Here is a 22,867-nt window from a genome sequence, read left to right as displayed (position 1 = left end):
TTATTATCGTATAATCATGCTATGATAAGGTTTCGCACCTGTAGGTGAGAATAATATATTTAGGAATTTCTGAGTTCCTGGAAGAAGCAATAATGTTATGTTGAACTTGTTACGTAACATCGAATAATTGAAATCATTATTGCACAATTAATAACAAGCATACAAACGCAAAAAGCCGTTTAGGGTAATATTTTTTAGTAACTCAAGTTTAGAAACTGGATAAGATTGTAGTAATAGTAATGACACTTGCCATAAATCGGTTACCGTATAAAACTGTTTTTAATATTAGTCGCTGGTGATGTGATATTTCATACAGTGATGTGATATTTCATACAATGATTGACGGTTAAGTTACTACAGTTCCAGTTGGTTTCCGTCTCTGGACCGTGGTCGTTTTATTGGTACGGTATCTCCGCTTTTGTCATCCTATATCTGGGAGCGAGAATGCACAAAGAAAAACGCAAACGAAACATTGCGTTCGATTGTAATGGTCAAAAGAACGTAATAACGTGGCGTAGGATTGAGAGATGCTATTGACCAATCAGTATCAAATAGCGTACAATTGTTAGGTTTTTTGTTTTCCATTCATATTAAATTTCGTATTTTAAGACAAGTTATAAAGCCTAAAGCTAAAGCCTAAAGTTATAAAGCTAATATTTAAATTTTTCGCACGCAATCTAAAGATAAGAGGATTAATACCAAAGGTAAGTCATCATTTTCCTTTATAACTGCGACTGAGTTTACAGTTTTAATTCTAAATTAAATTTAAAAGTAATTTCCACTGTTGATAAAACGTTTTAAACGCAAATAATATACAGTGAAAACGGCTTTAATCGGATTTTCACGCCTTTAAGGTAGCCTTTATTTAATTATACGCTTAATATTTTATCGTGTTTCATTTAAACGGTTAATATATATTTAATGGGAAAGTAAGTCATTATTTTTTTTAATTGTAAATATAATATATCTCTAAACATGACAATTTTTTTAAATCATAGGGATTCACTTGACTTAGCAGTTAACGGTCCTGGGTTCCATTTTCAATGAAATGATAGTCGTTTCGGCCGTGTAGATGGCTCTCAAAATGTTGTATGGCGCCTTTGGGAGTACGGGAGTTCAAATTAAAAATTTATATTTCAGAACACAATATCAACGTGGAAAAAATGGTCTTCTGGCGATTCGGGACCCGGGGGTCGGATATCAGGCTCAGTTTGTGGATTAGATCCCAAGTACGTATAAAATCTCTATATATTTATATAAAATTCTCGTGTCACAATGTTTGTTACCATACTCCTCCGAAACGGGTCGACCGATGCTTATGAATTTTTTATGCATATTCAGTAAGTCTGAGAATCAGCTACTATCTATATTTAACCCCCTTAGTGATAAGTGTGTCCAACTGAATTTTTTTTTTGTTTTTAGACATTTTATTTTTATTTTTATATGATACAACATACAAAAATACATACAATCCTTAATTGTCACCTCTCTACAATCAACCTCTATTTTTTATTATAGTAGATAGTTATTTTTATTGAACTAAAAAAATGTTTCCCATAAATAATATACATGGCAAAACGACGTTTGCCGGGTTAGCTAGTATATAATATTTAACGATAGAAGAAACGATGCCGCCTTTCGTTTGATTGTTATTGTGTCTACAGCCATACGACCATATTCGTCAGTTAGGGACTATTCACGTACTACGGTGACGACTTTCTTTTGAATTCTTACACTAACGAGACATTTTAATATATAACTTAAATAAAATTGGCATATCAGTAAATCCAAAGCAGACTTGACTTAATTTATTGAATATAAATATATACTCTAAGAAATATTTTACGTCTTGATCGCACCAAAATATACAAATTCGCGCAACGTGTAGCAGGTGATCGTTTGTAAGCCCGAGTTGAAGAAAAACATTATCGATAAGATGTCATTACTAATCAAGATAAGTATATGTCGTGTACTGAACGTAGAATTGATCAACCCATGAGGTGGACAACAACAAGGAATAGCCAGGCCAAATCGATAAATCATGAGTGTTCACATCACTATTTAAATTATTTAATTACTAGTAATCTTACAGCTAACATACACATTATAAAACAAAACACTTAGTCAATACAGAAAGCCAAAAACAGACAATTAAATCTACTTATTGTATTTAACGGGTATAATATTATTTTTATAGTATATAGTAAAATTTTCCTTTACTATTTCTGGACTAAAAATATTTTAGCATAGTTTTTATTTCTCATAATACTGTTTAATGGAAGAGATTCCTTAGAAGCGATTTAGTAGTGGAATAAACTAAGTGTAACAGAGTAGTAAATATGTGATGTGATACAAATATTTATCTATAGTTTAAGAAGATTTATTTGAAATTTCCAGATTCTGTGAAGCACCACGTTCAATAGCACCTCACGAATGGCCCGATGACATAACAAAATGGCCGATCTGCCGCAAGTCAGTATTAGATGGTTCCGCAGCGGCTGGCAGAGCGGGGCATGCAGCTGAGCATATGGCGTGCGAGGTTATAGCGCATCCATGCTGCATAGGCGTTCATGGCCAGTGTGTTATCACCACAAGCGAACATTGCTCGTTCGTCAAAGGGTACTTTCACGAGGAGGCATCATTGTGTTCACAGGTACTATTCAGTTTTCCTGTCCTTTAAGTTAACATCTACCTGTACTTAACGTAACAGGGCGATTTTTGAGTTGTAGAGGCGCTGGTTGGTCATAGAATGTTTACCTACATTGTATGAGCCAGTATGCGCCCATAAGTCCATTGGTGCACAACGACGATTCTAACACGGGACCAGGGTTGGAAATGCACGCTTAGGCTATTTTCGTTTAAGCCCGGGTCGCTTGGGTAGAATGCCTGCCGAACCCCGAAGCGAATCTTAAGATTACACACCTTAAGGGCGTGTGAAAGGCTGAGGTGTTTTTAGTGGGTGGGCTGTCGCTACCAAAATAGCAAAGGGATTTGATTGTAGACCCAGCCCCACAGTCCACGCGTCAAGCTCGATATCGTGAGCGTGGGCCTGCGTAAGTGCATCTTCACCTCATTTAAAAAACAAAGAAGGCTAGTTATGTTATTCTTGTGACAAAAACGGGGGACAATTAAATTAATCTACGTTATTATGGAAACCTTTGTTATATATTGTTTCTTTAATAAAAGTACAATGTACATATATTAAATCCAAACAAATAATCAATCTCTGCTTTATATCAGTTTATACTTAACAGCTATTTGTTTTAGTAGCGTTATTAATTTCACCTTTCTGTTCCAACAAAGTGTTGACACAAAAAACAAGTTTTTGATCTACTTTATTTATTAATAAAAGCTTGCCAACGGTCAGTACAGTGATGTGACAAGCAATGTAAAGCAAACATAGCATACAAGAGATTATAAAAGTTAAACAAAACAATAATATAATTTATATATATAATACTTTCGCTTCAAAATTTATTTATGAAGTACTATAAATTTCCAGGTATCTTGTCTGGACGATGTCTGCGGTATGTTACCGTTTATGCGGAGACGGCGTCCCGACCAGTTGTACCGGGCATGGACATCTCTGTTCGTACACGCTGGCCTCTTGCATTTAGCAGCATCTCTTGCTCTGCAGTGGCTGTTCATGAGGGACCTGGAAAAAATGGCGGGGCCAGTTAGAATAGCAGTTGTGTATTTGGGAAGTGGAGTCGCGGGTAACATGGCGTCAGCGATCTTCGAACCGTATAGAGCCGAGGTAAGCTAAAAACAATTTTCAACATCGTTTTTTCTGTTTTATTTTATTAAAATCTGTAATTTAGTTTCTGTGTTCAGTTAATGTTTCCACCATACTTGTTAACTTATTTTATTCTGATTATGTCTATAATAGATAAATATCAATAATAATAAAAAATATAGTAAGATCGAGTTTTTTGCAGAGTTTTTTTCCTCCTGCAGTGATGAACCTAATTAATTCAAAAATGTAAACATGAATACGTCATTTAAAAACATCCATACATTTTCAACTAATGATTTAAACATATGACATTCTGACAGAACTTGTCTCTAAATTCCTTAGATTCAATTCGTAACAGGGCTACTCTATTCTGATTATTGGTCGGTTCAGAAACCAACGTAACTAACATGTCAACCTACTCAAATAACAAAGTATATTATATTTTCTACATGCAGGTTGATATGATGAGTAATACAGTCAAATAGTTTGTTTAAATCTATTTCTCTAAATTTCAGGTCGGTCCAGCGGGAGCACACTTCGGCCTTTTAGCGTGTTTAATAGTTGAAGTGATAGGTGCGTGGCCTATATTGAGGCATCCGAAGCGCGCGCTAATGAAACTTATCGGACTGGCGTTAGCCTTATTTTTCGTGGGACTCCTGCCGTGGATTGACAATTTCGCCCACGTGTTCGGTTTCGTGTTTGGGTTTCTTCTGTCATACGCTCTGTTGCCGTTCGTGACGTTTGGGCCTTACGAGCGGCGGAGGAAGATCGTTCTGGTGTGGGTGTGTCTGGTCTCCGCCGGAGGGATGCTATGTGCGCTGATAGCATTGTTCTACGCGGCTCCAGCGTACGAGTGTGCGGCGTGTGCGTACTTTACGTGCCTGCCGTTCGCGCCTGACATGTGTGCGTCGCAGGACGTGCGCGTGCGGCAGATGGACGGCGTATGACGGCGCGCGGCCCGGGCGCCCCCGCCGCCGCCGCCCCCCCGCCCCTGCCGCGCCAAGCGAACGTCTCTATGCATATATTTTTGTATATCTTATAGTGTGTGATTCGGTTTGTAGTCCAAGTGGTTAGCTTTTGGTGAATATTATGGTGACACATCGGTCATTGGTGATTTAAATTTTTAATTATGTATCGGGTTAAGCTCTCGACAGATTTGGATGGGTAGTTTTGATGAAAATTTATTAAGTATAAAGATGTGAAATGGGGTCATTGTTATAAAAGGGAATAAATTTTCTCTCGAAAGGATGAGGACTATATAGCACGTTCTTAAATGTCGAGAGCATAAGCCAACGGCCGTTGTGAACAAATATTGGTGAATGATAGCGTCCCTCTAATATATTCTACTATATATTCATAATGGCCATACAACTACATCCTATACTCCAATATGAAACAATATAAAAAATTACCGTATATACTGTTAGATTCCAATTCAACAGTTACCAGAAAACGTTCTAAAAAATGAAACCATAATATACGTACACGCTTGCGCTACATATACGCAGTGTAAACGTAAACGTTCATTAAAAGTAAAACCGTCAAGTGTCACTTGTTAAAATGATTTTTTTTATGTTATTTATTCTCAAATCAAGCAGATTTTAACTTTTAACATACATAATTGTTGTTCAAGGAGTCCCAAACGTACAAGTATAGTCAGACCCCTGTATATTGGTCTGTTTAATTTTAATTGTACTTTAGTGTCCTTATTAATCACTGCCAACATAACCATCCCAGTATCGTTACAATTAGGACATTCGTAGCTTAGATATAAAAGAATTTATTTCTAATCAAGGGTCATTTTGATGTCAAATGATGACGGATTCTTATCATAATGTTTAACTCCCTTATTCAGTTTTTAGAATACTATTCATTCTGTCTCTCTGTAACATTGAACCATAACTTGACAGAAAGAGATGCACCAAATCGACTTATTTTGTTTTAATAACTAAAAAAAATAAAATAACGGGTGAACCCGTTAGGTTTATATGGAATATAAACAAGTAATAGGTGCTTTGGAATGTTTATTGATTATATTATACAAATTTATTTTTTGGTTGACGTGACCCTCTATTGTAATAAAACTGACATTGACAATTAACATGTCATGCTTAATCACGTGACCTTAGAAATTTCTTTGGTAATGCAAAAATACACACGAATCTGTAGACACAGGTCTATGTTATCATTGGAAAGGTTTCTTTTTAAATCCTAAAATTATTCCCAATTTCATATCGGTTTTAAAATCGTTATAATAGCGGTCGATCACATTCAAATATCAATCCAAATATTTATCCGTATACCCAAAGATGGTTTAAAATATCCGATTAACTAACGAAATGTAATTTATAAGAAATATATTGAAAAATGTATCACTAGTGAAAAACAAGAATTGTGTTTTAGTTTTAAAAGCGGTCGTTATTGAATCTCCGACAGTTTTGTATGCAATTTCGACATAGCTTCCTACTTGTAGCCAGTAGCATGTCGTAACCGCGTACTAAAAATTCATATTGGATTTACAGAGTAATGACTGAATGACGTCGAATTCGTTAACATTTTCCCGTACTACGAAAGCACTAGAAAACAATTTCCATGCTATTATTCACTTTATACTTTCTTCACATACTTATAGCATGACGTTAAAAAAATATTTATTTATAGCTAATCAGCGATGCCCTCATATTTCACCGAAAGTCGATTCATGATAATTGTAAGCCAAGTGTTTATCGTATGACTGAAGTGGCTCAAATAAGATTTCAATATGGGTGGTATTACGGATGTATTTTGGGATTCCTTTTATTAGTAAAATTGGACTTTCAAATTTTAGTTTATAAAAAGAAGTTTATTTTAACATTTAAAAGGTTTTTTTTTGATTTGCGTATAATTAATGAAACTTACAGTTGATGCTCATAATTAATATAAATTCGTTACTTTTTCTGAATTAATATGTTTTTTTTCATATTTTTCAAAAAAAAAAAATTTTTGAATAAATATCGCGTGCTTTTTCATAATAAAGCCGCAATTAAAAAGTTAAACTTGGACTGGCGCCTTTTAATGTGATAAATAAGCAGTTAATGCTTTGTGTATTGCGGATGCGACAGTGAATGTAATTATGTAAAATATATCATAATAATACATAAGGTGTACTATATTATCGTATAACTTTGTAATTCTCTATAATTTGACAACTAATACGTTGGAGGAGTTAGTTTATTATTGTCTATGACTTGGTTCTTCGTGTTATCTGTACGCCAATTTATAGGTGGAAACATACAATTTTTAAACAATATTAAGACGAGTTCTTTTAACTTGGTAAAAGGTAATAATAAAAATGTATTTTAGGCAAAAAAAGGCAAAGACATAATTCGAGCGATGAAATCTATAAACCCAAGAATAAAATTAAAAAAAAAATATGGCTGTCATTAAGTTGCAATTGTATACATAACAAAATATTTATCCGCGTTATGGCCCGAATCATAACAATATGATCACTAACTCCTTTAACGAAGTTCGAAAAAAATTTAGTACATTACTAAAATACTGTAAATACTCGTGTTGTAATTATTGATATAATTAAAGGTTCGATATCGCAAACCATACGAAATGGCGGCAATTACTGTGGTTCACAGCACTTTTAATATTATCTGTGACATTCGTATGTAAAAATTAAATCCGATTTAATTCTGAACTGTTAATTTTAACAATATAAATTAATGTTCGTAAATAATAGAAAAACATGTTTCTTGAAAATGTTTAGCGCCTTACTAAACAAATACAGATATACTTCGAATATGATCTATGCACAATATTGGAAAATATTGGTGTTAGTTGTCAGAATCCAACGACCATTATGACGTATACGAAAAGTTGTTCGATAATTGTCAAGTACTGGTATAGATTGAATTAAAAATAATTGTTCAAATGTTTCATAAGTTTCCACTAGCTATATGACGTCGAACAGTGATCTTTTGTTCTTTGGTATTACGTACAATAATTCTTTGATGAAATAGTCGGTAGATATGAACCATCCATTGGTTAAAACGTTTGGATTATACGTCAATATGTTATTGGTATGTGAAAAACTAATGCTTAACGAGACGTTCGATGGAGGACGTAATAGTGATCTAGGGTCAAAGTGTTATGAAGGTTATTATTGTATGGAATACCAATGAGCATATGAAACACAAATCTAGTTTCAAGAAATGTATTTTTTTTAGGTATGAAGTTTAATAATACAAGCCTGCAAGCAAACCGCAACTATAGCCGACTGGGCGAATCGGTTAGAATCGCGTAGTTGCATTCATTTGTCATTTGCGGAATCGAGCCTGTAACACTAATTTTTTAAACGGATTCTGTAAGCAATTTTAGTTTTGTCAATTTATACTTAACGAAGTCTGCGTAGACTCATAATGCTAGTAATAATTTAACTATCATTAGGATAATTTTATTTAAAACGAAATAAATTTAACACAAACTTTCACACATATAAGTCTATTATTTGATAAATCTAACGAATTTATTGTTAAGCTAGTCATTATGCACTGATAATTATTATAGTATTTATAGTTTTAATTTGGTGACGAAATAATTTTATACACTGTCCTACCGGATTATTAATTTTATATTAGTGATATTAATTTGTTCCTATAGAAAAAAATAACAATTTATAGGTTCAGTGACAAGTCTTTCCATCTGTGACTAATGGGGAGTGTATTCGGGATCGAGACGTATGTAGTGAGAATGTTGATGACTAAAGAATCGTATAAATCTAATATGATTTTGACGTATGATCATTTTAAGGCTACGTCTTGACTCTGAATTTAACCATTAGGTCGGGCTTAATATTGTCTATGAATATTAGTCGAATTTTCAAGTATCAGTTCGATTAGAAAGGCAATATATGGAAGTTCTTGCAAGCATCGTACGAAATTTGCAGGCTCTCTCGAGCGATACAATTATTCAAGATTTATACTTGATACAAACATCGCCTTGTGTGGATTATGTTTGATCATATAACATTGTACCCTTCATATACGTACTATTCACCTTTTAAAATTACCATTTCATACTTTATTTAATAATTTGAATTATTATAATAATTTTCGTTTCTATAAAGTTTCACCACGGAAACCCAAATTTTCTAAGCACAATTTCCGATATTAATTGAGTTCTCGGCGTTGTACTGATTTAACAATCGTCGCCAAATGCGTTTTTTATAAGACTTATCTCCAATTAGAGATTGTACTATACTCATGTAACCTAGGTGGTAGTGTACATATTTCTTTTATACAATACGCTACAATTTGTACCGCATAATTTTAAATTAAAGTGCCACATATAATAACCTATTTTGTTCTAAGTCTTTTCACGTTATGCACAAAGCCTTGTTATTTCGATGTATCATGTACATAAGGTTTTATGATAACACTTATCGAATGACAGGATTGCACATAATACAAGGTATGTGCGTATTTTTTATACTATGTCGGGGTCGAATTTGTACAGTTTAAGCCGATAAGCGATCGTTTACAGCGGACTGTATTGGAATTTAAGCTAAGAATCATTCTGTAAATTGTGAACATACTTAATGATAATGTAAGATTATGGTTAATAATATTGTAACTAGTATTAAACGAACAAGAACCTTATTATCATAATATATTCTTGTGTTTTATTTCATTTATGAAGGTCAATCACTTTATATGAAAAGTGGTTTCAGAATATTTTTTATTATCAAAAAACAACCAATCGGTATTACTTTATATTTGAGTGAATTTTTTAAAGATAATTGGGATTAGTCCTTAGCCCTCAACAACAATCGTTTCGCCAGGAATCGAAGTTCTATTTTTAAATATAGAATTCGGCATATTTGGCCACAATCCCGGCTGATTTTAAGTGAGAAGCGGCCTATGGGAGAGCACGACTAGGTAATGCCTATTTTGCCTTTACTTGAATGAACCTATATTATAACTCATAATACACATATATTTATAAGAGTGTACTCTTAAGGAAATATTGAAAGGGGCAAGGAGTTCCACTCCTTTTGTGTATTTACAAGAAATTATGATCCAGATCGTGTTGTGCGGCTCTTGGGGATGCCAACAATGACGGAGAGAAACTCCAGTTCCAGTGCTTCTAAACGAGCGTTGTTTGAAAGGGTTACATTACCAGGTTGTTCCAAGGAGCAATCTATAGAATAATAAAAGTCGGTTGGAGTAGGAATCGATTTAAATTAATTAATAATACATATCCGATATATACTAAAAGTATAGTAAATGAATTTGAATGACAAACATTTCTTTTTCAAAATCTTTTAGTTCCAAATTACAGACATACCTTGACGATCCATCTTAAGAAAGTATTGAATCAATGTTATATAATACAAAGTAGTACATAATAATCGCAATAATAAATAAAACTATACAGACGTTGGAACGCAATTCCGCCTATGCCCTTACAACCTCGCCTCGCAACCTGACCTGAGAGAAAAACTTAATATTGAGATCGGTATCGCTAATGGAAGTTACAGACTGAGGTGTCGAGTGAGATTTAGTATTTCATTACTTATGTCTATTTGGCCGTCGCTTTGAAGTGACCCAAGTATGGGAAATATTTCGTTGAGCTCGCATCACAATGGCATTCAGATCACTTGGAAGTTTCCTTGCAAAGGCGAATGCAGTAATTAACGAATCTTTAGGTAAATTACAAGGTAAAACGTTAAAAACTTTTTTACAATTTTAAATAAGTACAAATATGATGCTAAAGTACTTACTAGCTAGCTTTCCCTCGCTGTTATTTCGATCGTAGCGTGATTTTATATATCCTAAGAATGTTAGAATTAACACATTTTTTTAATTCGAACAAGGACTAGCGCTGCCAAACAAACAAACAAACTTCCCAGCTTAATATTAGTATTGATTATATCAGCCTCCTGCGTACAAGAAACAAAATTCACGATAACGTCAATCATACGTAGATAATACGTATTTGTAGAAACCCAAAATATAATGTTACGTATGCTTAAAAGAAATTATACAGTTCAGTTTACATCGCGAATTCGCTTTTGAGACATCGTTGGAAGAGTTTTCAATTAATTTTGGTATGTAATATTACATAAAAACTTATGTTAGAAATCGCTTAAATGCTTTCGAGATTTATATCGAACAGTTTTATAACAGTTTTACAACAAGTTTTATAATAGAAGAAAGTCAATTCAAGGTTAGATTTATTTCTATTTTTTTGTATTAATTAGGCATCTAGTTGTAGTTCAGCACCTAGCACCTAAAATTGAAACGTTATATAATTTCTTTTATATTTGAAAGTTTAAGGCATTTCACTAAAGTAATACAAACGTTTGCGTGAAAATTGTGTTTATTTTTGCTACACGTTGCGTATTATTTGAAGCATTTGACAAATATTTAGGCATATTTTAAGAAAAATATATATATATAGGAACGAGCTAAATATTTCACAAACCAATAAAATTTTAATACTTAAGGTTTTATCTCAAATGTTTTGTTATAATAATAATCCAGTGGCGCTACAACCCTATACGCTTGGTCTCAGATTGGATCCGTTAGATGATTTTTATTTCATAGTAGGTCAGCCCATCGATTTTTTGATTTGAGACATGAGCATAAAATAACTTAATATATAAGGTAATATTGTATCCTTATCTTTTGTGTGTCAATGACAGTACCTTCTTTGAATTTACATACGTTATATATTTTACAAACAAGTGGTGAAAAGATCAAACATTAATTGCGATTTGCCGATTTAAAATAGGATGCATTCACCCAATACTTGGAACATAGAATAGAATAAGCCTTTATTTATTATTTGCAATTGTTGTGTGTTGTTGTGTTGGCCTAGTGGCTTCGTGCGTGAGCATGCGACTCTCATCCCTGAGTTCGTAGGTTCGATCCCCGGCTGTGCACCAATGGACTTTCTTTCTATGTACGCATTTAACATTCGCTAGAACTCATCGTGAGGAAACCGGCTTGCCTTAGACCCAAAAAGTCGATGGCTTGCCTCAGGCACAGAAGGCTGATCACCTACTTGCCTATTATATTAACAGATGATCATGAAACAGATACCCAGAGGCTCAGCCCTAAAAAGGTTGTAGCGCCATTGAGTTTTCTTTTTTTAATGTTTATTTCTTTATACGCGTCTTATACAGCATCGTTATCCTTCTAGTAAGGTCTTTGTGGATTACATTTTTCTGAATACAATAAAACAGTGATTTAGTTGTGTACATACAGTTAAAATTATTAGATAGAACGAGAAGGTCAAAGAAAAAGTGGCTTATCTTAAAAACCAACAAATGTATGGAACAAAGGTAATATTCGACACTGCTCCATAAATAAATATTATTCGTTTCTACAAATCGTCGAGGCAGCACCGCTATGACTTAATTCATTTTAATTGTTCAAAAATTATGAAAATTAAAAATTTTGAAAGTATCAGCTCTAAGTAATATCTCATTTCTGTTTTATACCCCATTCATTAATAGGATATCATGGCTATCAGGACTTAAAGCATATATACTTTACCACGTATTTTTAACTGTAATAATATGCCGACTTCAATCAAAGCTTCACGTAGTTCGTATGAAAATTCCAATAAAAAATAATTAAATATATTTTAGAGACGTAGTTCCGTTTGAAATCCTATACAATTACAGCGGAACTGGTGTGATTTTTGTTATCGATAGAGTGGTTTGTTTGAGGTGTTTATAACTGATATAATTAATCCTAGTAAAGACGAAACTACAATACACTATATACAGCTACTTGTTATCTAGAGTATAAACAAACATTGTGGCGCTATTTTGAAATAATAGTTTGTGACATAACAGTGCCCTGGTTTGTATGTACCCTCGGGGCCCTTGGAACAGCGCCTATCCAAACTCCAACGACGTTTTTGAGCCAAATCCATAACTAGCTAGAACTCTCAGTTTCCAATAAAATTTAGATTTTAAGAATTACGACGAAAATTTGATTTAAAATCCATAGCGTAAATTTTGAGGTACGAAACCTCCAATAATGAACAATTAAAGTACGCCGTAAGCCAACAAGTTTCGAAGAGGAACAACAATTTATTTGAAAACAATGTGTGAGAATTTCTAACTAATCATAACTTTAATTCAATTTTAGTATACACTCATCACAATAATCGTTTTAAAAATATGTTTTAAGGAGTTAATGCCTTATGTATTTAGTGAGAACTTATTACATAATATATACACCCTAAGCTACGTAAAAAAATTACTCAGTGGAAAGTAAGATTTTTAGAACTTACTCAATTGTATTAATATAACCGTGAACCGCGAAATAAATTTACATCACCCTGGGTATTATGATGAAGCGAAATCGAGCAATAACGCTTTATTGAATTTACATTTATAACTCCTGCTCCAATCATTGTACATTTTATTATATGGAATGAAATGAGCTGCTCTTTGACCTGGTGAAATTAGACGTGACACATGCCATCTTTCAGAAGCCAAGAAGATTTTTTTAATTGCGTGCGTTTTGATTTATTTGACTAGCCGTTTGCTGCGTAAAATTCTGGCACAGAGAATAGCGTGTTCAAGTTTGAATACATACAAGTAGTATATTATTTTGTGATAATTATTGTGACAATTAGTTCTGCGGCTTAAGCTTGGAAGCGTATAAAATCGTTGTATTTATTTGGTTCAAAATATGAAAAACTGGACCTCATAGCTAATCGGTTACAGACCGTGATGCTTGGGTTGAATTTCCGTTGAAAATAAACTCATAACTCTGCCAGGAGTAGGTTTTGAGGATCAAACATTCCGTTGGATGTAATCTCTGACGTTTGTAGTGACATTTCACTGCTTTTTCAAGGACATAGGTGATCAAAGATGGTCATCGTATTTACTTCTTAAGTATAATTAACATTAGAAGAAACCTGGACTGAGTGCTGAGATCGTATAGAAAGTTTTGTGAAAGTCAAATCACTTTTTCAGTCAAGAAATAGGAGTGGAGTAACTTTAGCATAGATAATAAAATTATTATCATATATCTTGTAGAAGTTTTACTTTGTTATTTTTTAAGTTTTTATATCAATTTTAACACTTGATTTAATCTTGTGCTACTTGTGATTGTGTCAATTTAATCTTGAACTTGCACGTGTCAAACCGACGTAATTTTAAACCAACAATGACTTTTAAATAACATACAGAAAGTTGTCACAGAATACTACCAAACCTATAATCAAAACTCGTTATCAAAAACAAATTTAGCGAGAAAAACAAAATATTTAAAATGCAAAGAAACCTGGAAATCTCGGGGACAAGATCCTTCTCTTTTTATCGGACGAGCGTCAGCTTATTTTTATTTCTTTGTTGCGAAATACAATATGTAATAACATATTCATATATAATAATCATTACTTATAAATTATATAATAATCATTACTTATCGTTGCTATTGATACATACAATAAATAGAAACGGGCAATAAATAGAAACAAATAGATTAATCTTTATATCAAGTACATCAATCTAAAAATTAATTAAAATTTTCACGCTGTACGTGTCCAAAGCATCTTAAATTGCTACTTCCGCTTTGGGCTACCCGGCAGTGGCAATGAAAACTTATTGGGTTAAATAAATTGTAATTCAACAAGCTAAGAAGGTCTTTATGACTTTAGTGATAGGACCGACAATATCATTTTATACGACGACGCGCAGTCGTAGATTTGCCTGATTAGCTTCATCAGGTAGTTGAAGAACTAGTAAACTATTGAGAGTTGTAGAAACACCTTCATTTAGTGAAAACGTTATTTCAGGTCCAATATGCTGACAGGATGGAGATTGGCTTTATCGAAACGTGAGTTTTTACTTCCATTCTTTTTATTTTTACATGATTGATAGTTTTTTAGGATATTAACAAAAGGAAATAAGACAAATTACTTTTTTTAATTATCTTGTACGATCGAAACAGATAATTGCTTCATAAATTATTTAATTTTCGTATATTATTCACAGTCATATAAATTTATTTATTGACAATTTTATTTATTATGAATTATTATTTTGTTTTTTACTTTTTTTTAAATATTAACGATAGAAAATAAGACATATTTTTTTTTAATAATCTCGTACGATTGAAACATGCAATTGCTTCATAAATTATTTAATTTTCGTATATTATTCACAGTCATATAAATTACATTAAATTGTCAATAATTATACACAATTATAATTATTGATAACTTAATTTTTTTTATGAATTATTATTTTGATTTTTAGTTTTTTTTAATATTAACGAAAGGAAATAAGACAAATTACTTTTTTTAATTATCTCGTACGATTTAAACAAAAAAAAATGCTTCATGAATTATTTAACTTTCCCATATTATTCACAGTCATATAAAGAAGTTTTCATTGACAATTTAATCAATTTTATGAATATTTATTTTGTTTTTAAAACAGAAATATATAATTACAATTATTGAGGGATGCGATATAATTAAGCATATAATGTATGATAACTATATAAAATAAGTTATTTAAAATTCGGTTTGAATAAAATTTTGAAATTTCACTCTCGATAATTCAGGAATGTTACTCATTAGTTACTTTAATGTTACTAAATCATGAAGCGAAATTTTACATAAACTTAACCTAGATTACTAGAACTTAGATTCAATATGTAAAAATTCATAGCTAAATTGCAATATACTTTAGATAATTTTAATTAACGACTTTGCTTATGGCAGATATTGTTTCATTAAACATATAATAAAACTAGAAGAGTTCCTTAAATTTTATGTTCCTTTCTGGCGGTAGTCGTCCTACTCATGAAACCATTTTCTATCATTCCTCCTTTACTGTGCAAAGTGTCCTGATTTGGAACTCTTTACCTCTTGATATCAGACGCGTTCTGTCTTTAAATTTATTTAAGAATCTTCATCTCTCTTCTGCCTCGTAATTAGCTTCTTATTACTGGGTAGACTGGGGTTTGTTCCAATATTATCTTATACATTTTTATATATTTTTTAGTTTAGTTAAATTTTAGCTAGTGTTGTATATATATGTTTTTTTGTTAAATATTTATGCACTTCTTTTATCTTGCCCTCAGTAGGTGTTTATTTTTTCATACAATTTCCTGGCAGAAATCGCTTACTAGCGAAACGGTCGCCCGTAGCCTTATAACTTATTTAACTCGTTTTATGTATTATAAGGAAACGAAGTGTAAAAAAATAAACTGTCGTCTTCTTAAAGGTTAAAGGTCTATCTCTATCACTAAAAAAAATATTATTGATAGAGATAGAGAGACTATATTCAAATACTTTAAAAAATATAATTAAATCGCAGTTGAACGTACCAAAATATTAATTATTATTATATTAAGTTTCAATAGTTAAAAAGTAAAGATATCATTCTATTTTTATAAAATCTGAAAAATAATAATAATATTTCTAATTTGAGTAATGAAATACTATAAATGTTAAATAAAAGTAGGTCATAAGAGCGGTACTTATAGACTTTATTTATTACTACATATTTAAGCATGACTCTGAGGTTACAAAAACTATCAAAGACACAGCGCACACCCATTCGCATACTCATACATTCGCGGTAACTTCAACAAATTTTTCGGTCTTATACGAATATTGTTTGATTAGATGTAACACTACGACTACTCTTTCTTTAAAATTTTTAAACGCGCACCCTGTCCACGGGAAAATTGGCATCTAGTTTCCCACAACACAGGTATCCCTAGTGTGGGAGCTAACACTAGACCATATTTCTGTCAAAATATTTTATTATAATTACTTAACTTTTATAAATTCTTTAAGAAAACAACATTTAGCTGGTCCAATTAAACTTGTCATAATATTATGTTCGCGCTACCTAAAGTTATGACAATAATAATAAGTTATTACAATTTCTCAATCGCGATGATATACTCTGAATTGAAACACGCTTATAAAAGTCGTAAAATTAGGTTGAAACATCACTTGAGATTAACTATTGGTTTTGTCTACGCAATAACATTGTCTAGTAAGAACCGGTTTTATAGATGTTAAAAGCAATTTTAGTGTGGTCTACACAAATGAGTTTTGTATAAGTATTACGATAACTTCCTTTTTTTTGTTAAACATTTTCCTGTATTGACAATAGCTAATAAATAAAATAATAGAGGTGTCGAATAAATTATCACCATATTTTTATGTCTAACGGTATGTTAAACACTGTATACATAACTATTAATATAATATATTTTGATGTTTATTAGGTTATCTTATTAATTTTCTGCTAATATTTATTCGGAAAAAAGGCTACATCACACTCACACACACATAAAAGTTGTAAATATAGATGTTATACATGTAAATAAAGTACTGTAAGACTGTAAGTTTCGCTCAAACTTTAAAATATTCTGATAGAAGAACTGCAATATAATAAATGAAGAAAAAATATGTTTTTAGTGTTAACATAAAATAACATCAACAAATTATAACGTTACATTAGCATGAATATAGGCGCAAATTCACTTATGATAAATATTGTTTCAGTATTCATAATACCGCAGCGCTATGTCCTGGCTATAATGGCCTTGTTTGCCATAGCTAATGCATATACAATGCGTGTCTGTCTCAATTTGGCGATCACACAAATGGTGAAGAAGAGAGATACGGGCATTGGCAGTTCACATTATGACCCAAATGCTTGCCCAGATCCCAACACCTCGAATGCTACAATGACTCTTGCTAATTTCCTTTTGCGTGCGGATGGCGGAGTAAGTCTTGTCTTTCTTTAATGCATAGTTATAATTTCAATTAATGCATCTTTGAATTGTCAATCTTCATACACTATTGAATATATGATCAGGTAAGCGACTTTAAACAAGGGACCACTTGATAAATAAAAATGTCGCTAGTTTACAATTGCTAAAGAAAACTTTTGTAACAGTACTGATGCTATAATAATTAAAATGTAAACCTATAAATCAACAGTGTATGTACTCACGAACAGAGTTGAATAGCGCCGTCATCTTTAAAGAGTAATTTTTGTAAAATGTCATAACTTAAAAATAGGATTTTTATTATAATATTGTAAATTAAAATTAAAGTTTAGTAAAAAATTAAAGTAAAAAAAGGAGTAAAATTTATATCACAACAACAACACTTGTTTTTTGAATTATATTAATTCATACCTGGAAGTCTTATCAAGGTCACATTTTACTTTTTACTCGTATTGTCTAAACTTTAAGTGGTTTAAGATAGTATATGTCATGTATTGATTTTATCTCTTACGTAAAATATTTGTAGATTCTTTTATCTGCATTGATTTTTTGATATTTTATTTGTAACGCAATACTGATTATTATAACTGTTTCAATATAGGGTAGTTAATGTGTAGTCCTAGGCTAGCGTCTTAATTTTTAACATTAATTACACTTATTATCAGTATACATATCCATAAAATTATAAGATAATGTCATTGTTATAATGATAATGTCATTTATCTAAATAATATACAAGTATATACTATAATATATGAATTAAATTCTTCTATAAACATTACCATTTACCAAAAACAGGCTGTCATTCACTGCTCAACAATAACAAAAGGGGTTTGGGGATACAGTATTTTCTTAATCGAAGCGCACACACGACACAGGACACGACTAATATATAGAAAACTAGAAAAGAAATAATAATAATTTTCTTGAGGCACTCACGCCATAACGGCTGTACGCCATGCAGGTTACTCAATATTTTATAATACTATGTTGTATTTTATCAGGAGGAAAAGTTTGACTGGAGTGAAGCCACCCAAGGTTTACTTCTAAGTTCCTTCTATTATGGATATGTTTTGACGCACCTGCCTGGAGGGATGTTCGCAGAAAGGCTCGGTGGAAAATGGGTGTTGGGACTCGGTCTACTATCCACAGCTATCTGCACATTGATCACTCCTTTTGCTGTTAAAACTGGAGGAGCTACAGCCTTATTCATTTTGAGAGTCATCGAAGGTCTTGGCGAAGTAAGTAGGACTAAGCAGCGGAAGAAATAAAATACGTTAAAAAGGCGTAAAACTTATTCATTAAAAAGGCTAAATTTAAAGTTTTATGACAGGGTTCAAAGTCCAATAGCTATTTAATTTCTTGAGATATTATAACGTCCTTTTCACGTTTTTATTTTCTATAAGAAATAAAATGGCAAAACTGAAAATTACAGGGCCCAACAATGCCTGGGTTGATGGCTATGGTGTCAAAATGGTCTCCAAAGGAAGAACGAGCTAAAATGGGAGCCATTATATTTGGTGGAGCCCAAATCGGAAATATTGGTGGCTCATATTTTTCAGGCCTAATTATGCACGAAGGCAGTTGGGAAAACGTTTTTTACTTATTTGGCGCTATAGGCGTGGCATGGTTTGTTATTTGGGTAAGTACTCGTTTTATGTTTTATAATGCTAATATTATACCAGCGCTAGACATTTAGGAGGCAAGCTTCAGATTTTTGAGTGCATTTGATCGATAATTGAAGTCGTTCGTCTTCTGTGTCATACACACCGTCGTTTGTGTCTAAAGCATATCAGTTTCCTCTCTATACTTTCCGTCGTTAAAGTTAGTATGCAAGTTAGAAACGAATCGCACTTACATTGTTCGCAAATGTTAAAATACTGAATAAGAATTGTATTTTTTTTACTAATACCAATAATAGAACTTGAAAACAATGTGTCTAAGAGCAATAGAGCCATCTAAAGGCGGGAAATTTTTAATGCTATTTAACATACATTTAGTACCTTCACAATTTTATATAAACGTTTGAAGAGAAACATAGTCTTCTTAATTACATACTACATACGTAATTTAAATTGAAACAAACATTTTATTTATTATATATAAAATAAATATTAAACATTATATTTTTTCAGAGTTTCCTCTGCTACAGTACCCCAAACACACATCCGTTCATATCGGATGCTGAAAAGAAGTTCTTAAACGAAAATGTTGCTGCGCTTAAGCACAGCAAGGATCAGCAGCTCGACCCAGTCCCGTGGAAAGCTCTGATTCGATCATGGCCATTGTTGTCCCTTATCATAGCAGCTGTAAGTTTTCTTATCATAATATAAGAGCAATACTTCTTTATTGATTAACGTAGACTTTCCGTTGATTAAGCTTCCGCCAAAGAAATATTTATTGTGACAACGGCTTTTCTAAATACATAATTATTTGAAAAAATTGTACTAACAATTAAATAAATAAGAAATATGGTTCTATTTTCTCCTAATGTAACTAAATTTACAAAGTAATAATAATAATAACATGGCTTCAAAGTAGTGTATTGTTTAGACAAGCTTATAATGTTTGGTTACACTGTTACACTCCACATAGCTTAAACGACGCCATCAAAATTTTAGTGAAACAAAATTGCCACATGACGGTAGTAGAGTGAATTCAAATATAAAAAAAAACTTATTTCAGATTGGTCACGATTGGGGATACTTTACGATGATTACTGATTTACCTAAATACATGACAGACGTTCTGAAGTTTAATATTAAAGCTACTGGAACTCTCTCTGCCGCACCCTACGTAGCGATGTGGATTTCATCTTTCTTCTTTGGTATTTTATGTGATTTTTGTATCAAGAAAGGCTACCATAACATTATGAATGCTAGAAAAATTTACACAACTATTGGTAAGTAATGTGCATGAGAAATGTTGATATTAATTTGTATTATCATAATTACATTTTATCGAGTCATTTCAAATTAAATGGTGTTCGAAGTGCATGAAATATATGTGTATATAATACATATATAATGTATATCGATTTCATAAAGTTAAATCCTTAGCTTATTGTGACATGACTGTGTAAAAAGTTTATGTATTCTGCTTTTCATTTATAAGGTGGACAAAATTATAACGAACAGAGAACTAGGTAGAACTTGAAATCTCGTAAAGTTTTATATATGTAGTTTAAAACTATCGCTTACATTATTATTGTTTAATTTTCTTTCAAATACTTTTATGAGTCTAACATTAATTTCGTTAACTTGACTAACCCCTGTTGTACCCACTTACATTATGTATATACTTTTAGCTGCTACTGGACCTGGTATATGTATAATCCTGGCTTCGTATTCTGGCTGTGACACGACTCTAGCAGTTTTTTGGTTCATAGCAGCCATGACCCTTATGGGCGCTTATTACAGTGGAATGAAGGTTAATGCTCTGGATATTACCCCTAACTACGCCGGTACCACGACAGGTCTTGTAAATGGAATTGCAGCTATATCTGGCATCATTTCACCATACTTAATAGGACTTTTGACTCCACAAGTAAGATTTATTACTAGTTAGTAAATTAATAAACTTAATTCGCAAAATTAACAAACACATAATTTGCTTTTTAAATCTTTTTTCAATTATAAACGATTGATTGATTGTTTGTTCAAATTTGATCTATTATTGATTGTTAATATCTCAACTATCTAGACTCTAGATCATTTATAATTTATATATATTTACGTAAGTAATTTATTTGTTTACCTGATACCAACTTCATTTCCAGTCAACGCTCAAGCAGTGGCGTGTCGCGTTTTGGGTCTGTCTTGGAATATTGGTGGTGACTAACGTTATTTACATTATATTCGCGAAAGGAGAACAGTTATGGTGGGATGACGTCAGGACAATGGGGTATCCAAAGGGTTGGAAACACGGACCATTGCCAAAGAGAAAAGCGGACGTTGAAAAGGAAACATCTAAAGATGAAGTTAAACAATAAACAGACTGATAATGACATTAATGTAAATATATTGTTAAGATATTCTTAATTGTTTTCCAAATCATTTTTGTTAATTTCAAAGTGACAGTATTATTTGGAAATGTATATAATATTAATAAGAATTAAATAAATAATTGAACATTGTTATGTATTTCATTTATGTAGAAATATAAAGTCCAGTACAACAATTTTGTCAGTGTTAGTGTTAGTTAGTGTCAGATATTTAATCTATATTTATATTTAAAATATAATAAAAATTAATCGATTAAAATCAAACAATTACACACATAAAATTTAACAATTCCCAAACAAACAGGTATATATTTAGTAGCCTGGGATATATATTTTTATGTAATTTATCTTATATTAAAAAATATTGTTAAATTTTCATATTTATTTATTGAAAGTGTTGTTTGGATTTTTCCCAATTATAATCCACTAAACGCGCGCAATTTACATACAGACATACAATACATATGTATAAGAATGCGAAAATACATAATCGACATAATTCACCTACATTGCGTAAATGTCTTTATTGATCTTGGCGATTATAATAAAAATGTATTATGTTAATTTCACAAAACAAACATTCTGAAACAAGAACACATGCTCCTAATTTATTTGTGAACATTATTTGTATGTTCGCCACGATCGCATTGGTCCAGTTTGCACAGATAGTGTTGAATATAATTTAAAACAACAAAACAAAATGAAAAATATTCTGAAGTGACCGCAAATCTAGATCTGGGAGGTATATGAGACTAAAATATCAATAATTCAATACTATGGGATGCTAATTGTGTGGACTCTTTAGCCCCGTCTCATCTCCCTCGTATAGGGAAAAAAATCAGGCCGGCCACAGAGCAGGCAGAAAATAATAAACGGCTCAAATATAAGTTTTGCTCCAACTTCAATTTTGTTTCTTTTGGAGTAGTGCACAGGCGCTAATTAGAGATTTAAGTTCGGTGACCCCAGAGCTGGTGCTTTTCTCGCTCAACAAATAAGTATCGCAATACAGCGAGGAAATGCTGCCAGTGTTAAAGCTACACTGCCACAGGGACCAAAATTTTTAAATTTATTTTAATTGTCTATTTATTAATAATTATATATTTTCATTATTGATAATACTTCACAAATAATTTAATATTATAGTGAATTTAAATAAAACAAACCTAAACCTATGGTTGCCAATTTTCGATTTTTAATAGATACGACATATCAGAGATTTTCATTGTGCGAACTAATTCTCATCTATCATTATACGTAGGTATGTGTCAGAAAGATAAAGTTACTGAGTCTTTGGTAAAGTAGGCGCTTACGATTAGGGGCACGTTTAAAAGCCCTTGTCATCTACAC

At 32.0% G+C, this 22,867-nt stretch overlaps 2 protein-coding genes across 3 annotated transcripts in view; both read left to right on the top strand.

Moving 5' to 3' along the window:
* The window catches only part of LOC123717243 (inactive rhomboid protein 2), a 96,212-nt gene extending 89,665 nt beyond the window's left edge, over positions 1–6,547 (top strand). Inside the window, exons 8-12 of one of the 2 annotated variants that reach the window (XM_045673135.1) lie at positions 684–704; positions 1,141–1,229; positions 2,398–2,653; positions 3,503–3,757; positions 4,252–6,547. In XM_045673135.1, the coding sequence (XP_045529091.1) occupies positions 684–704; positions 1,141–1,229; positions 2,398–2,653; positions 3,503–3,757; positions 4,252–4,683 (1,053 nt within the window). In that variant the 3' untranslated portion in view covers positions 4,684–6,547. The remainder of the gene's footprint in view (positions 1–683; positions 705–1,140; positions 1,230–2,397; positions 2,654–3,502; positions 3,758–4,251) is intronic. The other variant, XM_045673136.1, reaches the window with a different exon arrangement.
* A 4,220-nt stretch (positions 6,548–10,767) lies between these two features.
* Positions 10,768–21,651, top strand: LOC123717244 (putative inorganic phosphate cotransporter). The gene is made up of 9 exons (XM_045673137.1): positions 10,768–10,835; positions 14,552–14,592; positions 17,288–17,511; positions 18,522–18,758; positions 18,953–19,159; positions 19,653–19,826; positions 20,203–20,419; positions 20,825–21,063; positions 21,296–21,651. The coding sequence occupies exons 2-9, from the start codon at positions 14,559–14,561 to the stop codon at positions 21,506–21,508; spliced, it is 1,545 nt and encodes a 514-aa protein (XP_045529093.1). The 5' UTR covers positions 10,768–10,835; positions 14,552–14,558; the 3' UTR covers positions 21,509–21,651.
* Positions 21,652–22,867: the final 1,216 nt, after the last annotated feature.

Source organism: Pieris brassicae, chromosome 12 (genome assembly GCF_905147105.1).
Source record: "Pieris brassicae chromosome 12, ilPieBrab1.1, whole genome shotgun sequence".
Classification (NCBI taxonomy): Eukaryota; Metazoa; Arthropoda; class Insecta; order Lepidoptera; family Pieridae; genus Pieris; species Pieris brassicae.
The sequence above is the reverse complement of the archived record's forward strand: the minus strand, read 5'-3'. Positions and strand labels throughout refer to the sequence as shown.